At 43.5% G+C, this 12009-nt stretch overlaps 1 protein-coding gene across 1 annotated transcript; it reads left to right on the top strand.

Moving 5' to 3' along the window:
- Window positions 1-9396: 9396 nt before the first annotated feature.
- i14k (14 kDa transmembrane protein) lies at window positions 9397-10405 on the top strand. The gene is given in 2 exon segments (NM_001142719.1): window positions 9397-9728; window positions 10136-10405. Coding segments are annotated over 2 exon segments (372 nt in total). The 5' UTR covers window positions 9397-9500; the 3' UTR covers window positions 10280-10405.
- The last annotated feature ends 1604 nt before the right edge of the window (window positions 10406-12009 follow it).

Raw genomic sequence — 12009 nt, 5'->3', positions numbered from 1 at the left:
ATATCCCACTAGCTGAATATCCATGTCGTCATTCAGCCACAATTCTGTGAAACATAGGATATTACAGTTGTTGATGTCCCGTTGGTAGGATATTCGTGATCGTACCTCGTCTAATTTATTGTCCAATGATTGCACGGCGAGTAGTATTGACGGTAACGGCAGCTTTCCTACTTGCTTTCTGCGGGTCCTGACGAGGCATCCGGCTCTTCGTCCTCTGTACCTGCGTCACTTCCTCTTGCGAATAACTGGGATGTCGGCCCTGCTAGGTGTTTGGAGAATATCATGTGAGTCTTGCTTGTTGTTGAAAAAATCTTTGTCTAATCCAAGGTGAGTGATTGCTGTCCTGATATCCAGTAGCTCTTTTTTTGCCGTAAGATATGGTTGCAGAAACATTATGTACAAAATAAGTTACAAATAACGTGAAAAAAACACATAATAGCACAATTGGTTGGGCGCCCGTAAAACTGCTGCCATTTCTTCCGGCGCCTTTCTATCTCCAAAACTGGCCTGCTTCTGTGCCTTTCTAGACCTTTCTAGATCTTATAAACTGTCGAGAGTAGACCCACAACTGATCCAAATGGAATGAAACATTCAAATCATAGAGTGTTTGGGCCTTTTGTTCAAATGACATTTTCACTGCAGTTTACAGCCAAGAGTAGAATTTTGGACTCACTTGAAAACAATGATGCAATTATTCATTACATTGTGGTGTTGTAGGCTAGGCTAGGTAGTATGATTGTATTGTCCCCAAACAAGACCCATAGGGGAGCTTTTTGAGCTGCATGTATTATGTCTTCACTGATCTTTCATGCGCAATGATGCACCAGGCATCTCCGCTGCCTATCCGCTATTCCTCTATGATCTTGTGGATTTATATAGATAATTGGTGCGACTTTGAAAGATTTTACGTCTGCTAGCATAGCTAGCTATCCCCCAGTTAGCTAGCAAGATTAAATAAATTCTTGCCAGCTAGTTAGCATAAGATAATGTCTGCTAGGGTTAGGGTTAGGGTTAGAATACTGGCCAGGGATAGGATTAGAATAGGGTTTAGGGTTAGGTTAGGCTCATAATAGGGGTTAGGGTTAGGGTTCAGTTCTCAACTGTTCATAAAACACCTTAAAAAATATATTTTCAGATGAGAGTTTACAAGAAAAGATATGATTGTGGTGGCTATGGTAAAGATGCACTTCGTTGTTCCCTGAATGCTATTGAAAATGGGCAGAATGCCCGTGCTTTTAATGTATCAAGCACAAGGCGAGACCCAGATGCAGACACAGGAGGCAGATGGTTGGAGTCTTACAATGTTTATTAATCCAAAAAAGGGTAGACAAGAGAATGGTCGTGTACAGGCGAAAGGACAAAACCAGTTCAGAGTCCAATAGGTACCGAAGGGCAGGCAGGATGATCAGGCAGGCGGGAAAGTAGTCCAGAGTCAGGCAGTGGTCAAAACCGGGAAGACCAGCAAAAGAGAATAGAAAATGGAGTACGGGGAAAAACACGCTGGTTGACTTGACTAAACATACAAGACGAACTGTGTGGCGGATTAATCAGAATTTGTTGGGTAACATAGATAATTAAGATGTTTTATTTGTATAATATGCTTATGTGAGATACTTGTCATTAGAATGTATCCATTTGGATAATGAATGTTGGCAGTTGCACTTTTCCCTTAGCTGGGGCTCAGTCACTTGGGGCCAGAGAGGGGAGAGGTCAGGCTTGTCTTATACATGTCCCTGGTGCTATGCAGAATATCAGAAAGGGAAGAGGACAGGATGGAACATTGTCTTCATATGTGTGTGTGTCTTACTGAGGACGGGCCTCTATGAGATAGCACTAACAGGGGAGATTTACGATGTCTTTGGGTAATAACACCTAAAGAGCATTCCAGAGGACATTAGCTAATGGTTCTGTTTTATAGATATCTTTCATACAAAACTTATCATTGTGACCCATTCTATGTATCTGTGGTTCATCATGTACGTTGAGAGGGGTGTATCTTGGCTATAAAAGATCTTTGTACTTTTGTGTAATCACTTTTCAATGGTTCATTAGAGATAGCGCATCATTGAAAGTCAAAGGGCTTTTGCAAAGCTCTTAATTATTAACTTCTCTAGGGCCAGTGGGACGAAATCGTCCCACCTACGTAACAGCCAGTGGAATCCTGTGGCGCGTTATTCAAATACCTTATAAATGCTATTACTTCAATTTCTCAAACATATGACTATTTTACACCATTTTAACCTCTATGGGCTAGGTGGGACGCTAGCGTGCCACCCGTGGTGCACTCCATCAACAGCAGGTGCATTTCAAGAGCGGCAAATTTGAATCCAAATAAATGTCAAAATTCAAATTTTTCAAACATACAACTATTTTACACCCTTTGAAAGATAAACATCTCCTTAATCTAACCACGTTTTACGATTTCAAAAAGGTTTTACGGCGAAAGCATAAATTTAGAGTATGTTAGGACAGTACATTTACAAGAGTTGTGTGTAATGTTTTGTCAATTCAAAGACAGGGTCACCAAAACCATAAAACCAGCTTAAATGATGCACTAACCTTTTACAATCTCCATCAGATGACACTCCTAGGACATTATGTTAGACAATGCATGCATTTTTAGTTCTATCAAGTTCATATTTATATCCAAAAACAGCGTTTTACTATGGCATTGATGTTGAGGAAATCGTTTCCCTCCAATAACCGGCAGTCAAGTCAGCGTCACAAATTAAATAATTAAAATTAGAAAACATTGGTAAAATATTATATTGTCATTTAAAGAATTATAGATTTACATCTCTTGAACGCAATCAACTTGCCAGATTTAAAAATAACCTTACTGGGAAATCACACTTTGCAATAATCTGAGCACTGCGCCCAGAAAAATACGCGTTGCGATACAGACTAGACGTCATGTTGGGGAGATCTAAAATCGAAAATACTATGTAAATAATCCATTACCTTTGATTCTCTTCATCAGATGTCACTTCCAGGTATCACAGGTCCATAACGAATGTAGTTTTATTCAAAAAAGCTCATCATTTATGTCCAAAAATCTCCGTCTTGTTAGCACATGATCTAAGCCAGCCGGACTTCTCGTCATGAACGAGGGGAAAAAATATATTTACGTTCGTTCAAACATGTCAAACGTTGTATAGCATAAATCATTAGGGCCTTTTTAACCAGAACATGAATAATATTCAAGGTGGACGAATGCATACTCTTTTATAACGTATTGGAACGAGGGTACCCAACATGAACTCGCGCGCCAGGTGTCTAATGGGCCATCATCGTTCCATGGCTCTTGTTCGGTCAGATCTCCCTCCAGAAGACTCAAAACACTTTGTAAAGGCTGGTGACATCTAGTGGAAGCAATAGGAAGTGCCAAAATATTCCTCAGCCCCTGTGTTTTTCAATGGGATAGGTTTAAAGTCAATACAACACATCAGGTATCCACTTCCTGTCAGAAAATGTCTCAGGGTTTTGCCTGCCAAATGAGTTCTGTTATACTCACAGACACCATTCAAACAGTTTTAGAAAATTTAGGGTGTTTTCTATCCATATGTAATAAGTATATGCATATTCTAGTTACTTGGTAGGAGTGGTAACCAGATTAAATCGGGTATGTTTTTTTATCCAGCCGTGTCAATACTGCCCCCTAGCCCTAACAGGTTAAAGACAAGACTCTCGTTAATCTAACCACACTGTCCGATTTCAAAAAGGCTTTACAACGAAAGCAAAACATTAGATTATGTCAGCAGAGTACCCAGCCAGAAATAATCAGACACCCATTTTTCAAGCTAGCATATAATGTCACATAAACCCAGAAGACAGCTAAATGCAGCACTAACCTTTGATGATCTTCATCAGATGACAATCTTAGGACATTATGTTATACAATACATGCATGTTTTGTTCAATCAAGTTCATATTTATATCAAAAACCAGCTTTTTACATTAGCATGTGACGTTCAGAACTAGCAAACTACCGGTGAATTTACTAAATTACTCACGATAAACGTTCACAAAAAACATAACAATTATTTTAAGAATTATAGATACAGAACTCCTCTATGCACTCGCTATGTCCGATTTTAAAATAGTTTTTCGGTGAAAGCACATTTTGCAATATTCTGAGTAGATAGCCCGGCATCACAGGGCTAGCTATTTAGACACCCACCAAGTTTATCCCTCACCAAAGTCAGATTTACTATAAGAAAAATGTTATTACCTTTGCTGTTCTTCGTCAGAATGCACTCCCAGGACTTCTACTTCAATAACAAATGTTGGTTTGGTTCAAAATAATCCATAGTTATGTTCAAATATCCTCCGTTTTGTTCGTGCGTTCAAGACACTATCCGAAGTGTAAAGAAGGGTGACGCGCACGACGCATTTCGTGACAAAATATTTCTAAATATTCCATTACTGTAACGATCGTCGTGCAGGAAGGAAGAAGTGGACCAAGGCGCAGCTGGGAGCGAACACATGTTATTTATTACAGATTGAAATAACACGGTCAAAACAGAGAATACACGTATCGCTACTGCTCCAACGAAAGAGACAACAACCCACAAACATCGTGGGGGGAAAAGGAACTTAAATATGATTCCCCAATCAGAGGCAACTAGCGACAGCTGTCTCTGATTGGGAATCTACAGAACCCAACATAGAAATACGCCCCAAAGCAAGGCTATACCAAAACATAGAAAATAAACTATAGAAATGCCACACCCTGACCAAAATAGAAGAGTTCACCTGGTCAGGGGCGTGACAGTACCCCCCTCCAACGGTGCGTACTCCCGGCGCACCAACCTAAAGTCTATTAGGGGGGACCCGGGTGGGCGCCTCACCCTCGGTGGAGGCTCTGGCCCCGGGCGTGTTCTCTCCCCGCCTTCACCTTAACCCTACCCCTCTGGCCCGGACTGGACCACGGTGGAGCGGCATGCTCAGGCTCGGAGCGGAGCCGCCGACCGGAACAGGACTGGTCACCGGTGGACCGGACACAGGCCGTGCCGGACTGTGGACACGCGCCGTGGGCCTGGTGCGGGGAACAGGGACGGGCCGGACAGGACCGGGGACACGCACCACCAACCTGGTGCGGGGAGCAGGGACGGGCCGGACTGGCCTGGGGACACGCACCACCAACCTGGTGCGGGGAGCCGGGATGGGCCGGACAGGACTGTGGACACGCACTACTAACCTGGTGCGGGGAGCAGGGACGGGCCGGACAGGACTGGGGACACGCACCACTAACCTGGTGCGGGGAGCAGGGACGGGCCGGACTGGACTGGGGACGCGCACCACTAACCTGGTGCGGGGAGCAGGGATGGGCCGGACAGGACTGGGGACGCGCACCACTAGCTTGGTGCGGGGAGCAGGAATGGGCCGGACAGGACTGGGGACACGCACCACTAACCTGGTGCGGGGAGCAGGGACGGGCCGGACTGGACTGGGGACGCGCACCACCAACCTGGTGCGGGGAGCAGGGATGGGCCGGACAGGACTGGGGACACGCACCACTAGCTTGGTGCGGGGAGCAGGAATGGGCCGGACAGGACTGGGGACACGCACCACTAACCTGGTGCGGGGAGCAGGGACGGGCCGGACTGGACTGTGGACACGCACCACTAACCTGGTGCGGGGAGCAGGGACGGGCCGGACTGGACTGGGGATGCGCACCACTAACCTGGTGCGGGGAGCAGGGATGGGCCGGACTGGACTGGGGACACGCACCACTAACCTGGTGCGGGGAGCAGGGATGGGCCGGACAGGACTGGGGACACGCACCACTTACCTGGTGCGGGGAGCAGGGACGGGCCGGACTGGACTGTGACCGCACACCGGCGACACAGTGCGCATAAGCGGCGCCGGATATCCTGGACCGAGGAGGCGCACTGGAGGTCTGGAGTGCACAGCTGACATCACCCGTTCTGGCTCAACACCCACCTTAGCCTGGCAAGTGTGGAGCGCTGGCACAGAACGCACTGGGCTGTGCAGCCGTACCGGAGACACAGTGCGCGTCCTCGGCGCAGGATACATCGGACCGAGAAGGGGCACCGGAGGCCAGGAGCGCTGAGCCGGCACAACACGTCCTCGCTGAACACTCCCCCTAGCCCGGCAAATGTGGGACGCTGGCACAGAGCGCACTGGGCTGTGCAGGCGCACTGGCGATACCGTGCGCACCTCTGCTACCCAAGGCTCTTCCTCCACGCTGTCCCCACATCTCTGCCTCCTCCTTCGCCGTTATCCCCCACGAGAGCAGTGGTCTGGGCTCTTCCTCTGCCCTTCCGGACCACCCCATTAGCCCCCCCAAAAAATTTTCTTGGGGGTGTCTTCCGGGCCTCCTCGACCGCCGCCTGCGACTCCTTCCACCGGCTGGCATCACCTCCTCGACCTGGGAATCCTTCCGCCAGGGTCCTTTCCCCGACATGATCTCCTCCCATGGCCAGAACTCCTTTCCCTCGCGAGCCCATCTCTCGCGCTCCTTTTCCTCCCGCTGCTTGGTCCTGGTTTGGTGGGTTGTTCTGTAACGATCGTCGTGCAGGAAGGAAGAAGTGGACCAAGGCGCAGCTGGGAGCGAACACATGTTATTTATTACAGATTGAAATAACACGGTCAAAACAGAGAATACACGTATCGCTACTGCTCCAACGAAAGAGACAACAACCCACAAACATCGTGGGGGGAAAAGGAACTTAAATATGATTCCCCAATCAGAGGCAACTAGCGACAGCTGTCTCTGATTGGGAATCTACAGAACCCAACATAGAAATACGCCCCAAAGCAAGGCTATACCAAAACATAGAAAATAAACTATAGAAATGCCACACCCTGACCAAAATAGAAGAGTTCACCTGGTCAGGGCGTGACAATTACCGTACTTCGAAGCATGTCAACCGCTGTTTAAAATCAATTTTTATGCCATTTTTCTCGTAAAAAAAGCGATAATATTCCGACCGGGAAAGCGTGTTTACGTTCAAAGGGAGAGAAAATAAAAACATGGGATCCCCTCGTGCACGAGCCTCAGTCTGATGGTCCTCTGATCGGCCACTTACCAAAGGCGATAATGTTTTTCAGTCAGGGGCTGGAATTACATCATTCAGCTTTTTCCCGGGTTCTGAGAGCCTATGGGAGCCGTAGGAAGTGTCACGTTACAGCAAAGATCCTCAGTTTTCAATAAACAGAGCCAAGAAGCTCAAGGAATGGTCAGAGACGGCACTTCCTGTACAGAATCTTCTCAGGTTTTTGCCTGCCATATGAGTTCTGTTATACTCACAGACACCATTTAAACAGTTTTAGAAACTTTAGGGTGTTTTCTATCCAAAGACAATAATTATATGCATATTCTAGTTTCTGGGCAGTAGTAATAACCAGATTAAATCGGGTACGTTTTTTATCCGGCCGTGTAAATACTGCCCCCTAGCCCTAACAGGTTAAAGATGTAGTTTAAGTATAACTCTGACTGGTGTGTGAAATTTGTAACTCTCCTCATTTGGTAATGCAGAAATTAGCCACCACAACTGGCACAGAGAGACAGGAAACACAGGGATAAATACACTGGGGAAAATAACCGACACCTGCAGGCGGTGGAGACAATCACAGGGACAGGTGAAACAGATCAGGGCGTGACATAATGTGCCACACAAAACCCTGAGGCGCCACCGAGACAAGCAGGTCAAAACCACAGGCCACAGCCATTTGGGTGGGTTACCAGTCTTCACTAGTTCTTTCGAATGTGACCTGGTGAGTCATATCCCAAAAATGTAAAGAGCCCTTTTTGGACATACATCATGTGATGTGAAAACTTGCCTTTGACCTAGCGGAGAGGATGGGAATCCAAAACACTTTCAATAAAGAAAGGCAGTTGGCAGGCATAGACTGGTTTTACAGTTTTTTGAATTACCCAGGGTAGCTGGGCAAAATGCCCCTTTCCTAAAAAATATTATTTGATTAAATAACAACATCTGTTAACTGTAGCCATTTGTTTCCCTTTATAGTTTGTTACCCTAAGCATCGCCATCATCCACCTTTGCGATTTTGTCAGCAATTAGACATTGATCTTAGGGGTGGGGCGTCTTACCCCATGTTACCCTGGGATTGCTAGTTAGACTATTGCAAAACTGGACAAATGATCCACTTACCACTATTGTCACTATGAATGGTAGATAGAGGGCAGGATAGACAGACTGGTATTAGTGCTGAGTGATTAGTGCTTTCTTAAGGTCCTTTTGGTGTCTGTTAAATTATTCAAAAATAATCATTTTTTTTATTACAATTTTTTAACATTAAATGCACTATGCATTATATGGGTTAAATGCTGTAACACAGAATAAAACAATTAATAAAAGTCCCATGATGTTAGTGACTGCCCGTAACAGCTTATCACTTATTAATTAACATGACTTTAATAAAATATTTGTTTTATTTGATTACTTTATTATTTCATTCCAAGTCATCATATCTCTTTAGAGCTGCTGCCTATGTTGTCTGACAAAATCACTATTTGAGTAGTGATTTCAAAGTAAATAAGGCATACTTTTATGACTGCTGAATACCAACTATCAGTCACTTAGATCATTTTCCGGCTCGCAAAGAAACCGCTTTTTATCCCTCGAAATCATGCCTAATCGATTGATTTTACCACAGGTGATCTCCAATCAACTTGTAGAAACATCTCAAGAATGATCAATGGAAACAGGTGAGCTCAATTTCGTGTCTCATAGCAAAGGGTCTGAATACTTATGTAAATGAGGTAATTCATTATTTTTTTTATATATATATATATATATACATTTGCAAACATTTCTAAAACCCTGTTTTCGCTTCATCATTAGGGGGTATTGTGTGTAGATTGATGATGCCATTTTTTTATGTGACCAATTTTATAATAAGGCTGTAACATAACAACAAAAAAGTCAAGGGGTCTGAATACTTTCCGAATGCACTGTAGCACAGACAGAAGTGGTAACCCAGACACATCACAGGGGCTATAAAGCAGAAGCATCCGTTTAGAATGTATGTTGGTGAGAGGAAGTCTATTCACGGGTAGTGTGAGAAGATGACACTAGGTGAAACTGGGCAGACAGTCTAACCAGTTAGAGGGCAGGACAGACAGAATTGTATACCACAGACAGAAGTGGTGACACAGACATGTCACAGGGGCTATAAAGCGGAAGCATTCGGGTATGTTTTCTCACTACCAAATATGGTAGTGACAGGAAGTCCAGTCAAATATCTTTGGGTATACACTCCCAAAAGCAGAACAAAAAGATTGACTATCAGTGCTATTGTGCAAGAGAGGGGGGGAGGGCCTCCAGAAATGAAAACATATACATTTACTGGAAACAGTGCTAATGACGCAAACCTTCACCACTCCACTCCTCTTATAAACCCTCCACCTCACAAAAGAAACATCTCTTTGGGTCTCACGTTCTCATTTGCTCGAGAATCATTGTCTATTTTTTAACACGAGGCTAAATAAGTAGCTATATTCGCTTGCCATGGATCAACCACCACCTTACCAGCCAGAGTTTGTCCCAATGAAAGGAAATAAGTACATGCGTCTTGAAGACACTCACGGAGCGCCCAAGTTCCAACATACCGTCGTCTTGGGTCAGCCACAGCCCGTTGTACCTCAGCCCAGGGATCACATTATCTGGTCACTTTGCAGCCTCTTGTACGGCAACCCATTCTGTCTCGGAATGTTAGCGGTGTATTTCTCCATAAAGGTGAGTTGGAATTCTCCTTATATAGCTTTTTATAGCAATGTCTGGTGTTGGTGCTTGTACTGTATGGATTTTCAAGTTGAGCAAGTTATTATATAGGCGACCAACTTTGAACTATGGAAGGAAGACAGCATAACAATTATCTACATTTGCGTTTCACTCTCATGTTATCACAGTGTTATAAAAATGTGTAGTCTATACTTCATCTATAGGCTCTATAGATCTTTACTCCAAAATAAGTGTTTTAAGGAGTATTAAACCACTAAGAGGGTAATACATGACTGAGATCATCCCATTAGTGTGAAATGTAATGTGTGCATGTTGTTAACTAATATGCATCGCTACATAAACACAATCAGCAACACATTAATGATTCTATAGTATAAATGATTCTACATTTTGTCTTCCAGTCCAGGGATAGGAAGATGGTTGGAGACTTGGAGGGAGCAAGAAAACACGGGAAGACTGCACGCTGCTTTAATACTGTGACCCTGACTTTGGCAATCCTTGGGCTGCTCTTCGTCTTCATCACCTTTGTTATCATCACCACATAAGTTTCTTCAGCACTGTGTACCAGATCTGATTTGCTCTTCTTTAGTTTTGTGTTTTAAGGATGCAAGATTATTCTTTTGAAGTTCCATTCAAATGTAATGTTTTATAAATAAATGAAACATTTTTGTAAATGCATTACATTTCAGTTTTTATAGCTGTTAATGGATGTTAACGACTCTGTGAGACTCGTCCCATATAGACATACACTCACTTAACAAAAAAACAATTCCCATGGCTTTGTATCCACTTGGCAGAGACGGCATAACAGAACTTGGCTCGGGTCAGCAATTGAATTGTTGACTGAATCTGAGAGGTCCATGAACATACATATCCTGACATGGCTTGTCTTTGTTGTCGCTCTCCAACAATGTTTAAGCCACAATCTTTACTATTTATGGTTGCTAAGATTACTTGTCCTTGTGTGATATAAAGATGTAGGAATGTGAGTATGTTGAACAACTTTATCAACCCCAAGAATGAACAGTATTATGTATTTTTGACAACATCAACATCTGTTTATAATTTGTAAAAGTGTAATTTCCAGCAGTGTAGAAAGTCCAGGCCTGGTTTCCGGAGACAAGCTATGTCACCAGGAATCCCTGGCTTGCTGTGTCACCGTACTCTTGAATAGCTTACTATCATCTATTTTCCCTCTGGAGAAATATGCTGTGTAGGTTTATTGGTAAAAAAAAAAAACACTATTCAATTCATGGCCGTGTTAAATAAAATACTTACATTTATCATTCAGCAGGGCTTGTAACAAGGATGCAATTTTATAGGGATTCACACAGGTTTACTCTTGTCAGTATAGTTCTCGAAGGAAAGCAGATCAGTAGAGTGAGTTGATCTAGATCAAATGATAGGGACAAAGCTAAAAATAAATAAAGTGGAAGCTGGGGGCCATTTTCAGGCTCCTTGCAAAGCTCGAGAGCCTGCAGAGTTCTGGGCCCTTTCAGGGCTAAAAGGAGGAGGAGATATGGCTTAATGTTTTTATGCCAAGAGTTTACCAAGCTGTCATCAAGGCAAAGGGTGGCTACTTTGAAGAATCTCAAATATAAAATATATTTAGAGTTGTTTAAAAGGATTTCTGCTTAAAATTATATACCCAAATCTAACTGCCTGTAGCTCAGGACCTGAAGCAAGGATATGCATATTCTTGATACTTTTATTTTATTTCGTACCATTTGAAAGAAAACAATTTCTAGCTGCCATATAAGTTTCCACTGTGCTATGATGTTTCAAAAACCTTTATATTCTCCGAGTATTATTATATGATTGATCGATTTACTTTTCCAATCAACCAGCAGTGCTATTTGCAGAGTTAGCTGCAAGTAAATTTTGCAATTTTTCAGCCTTTCCTCTACCTGCGACCAAAAACAAGCTACATATGGGCAGTACCACAACAAGTGATCTATCTCTTCGCAGCACAATGTGCAGAGCTGGCATGGTTGTACTCCCCATTTATAACATTCTATTGATTGCAAGAATTTTGTATAATCATTTCAATGGACAAACTCTACATTTTGAATCTGTCATCATTTTGTGTATCAGTTCATAAACTATGTGCCATGGAATCGGTACATCGAAAATCTCCCAACTATTTTGCAACCTTTATGGCGCAGCTGGGAATTTTTTGGTCCTTAAATTAAACTGGTATACTTTATTATTTATAAAAAAATGTATTTAGCCAATTTTGCTCTTTAATGCTGGGCCGACAAACAAATTCCTTACC

Source organism: Salmo salar, chromosome ssa02 (genome assembly GCF_905237065.1).
Source record: "Salmo salar chromosome ssa02, Ssal_v3.1, whole genome shotgun sequence".
NCBI lineage: Eukaryota > Metazoa > Chordata > Actinopteri > Salmoniformes > Salmonidae > Salmo > Salmo salar.
The sequence above is the reverse complement of the archived record's forward strand: the minus strand, read 5'-3'. Positions and strand labels throughout refer to the sequence as shown.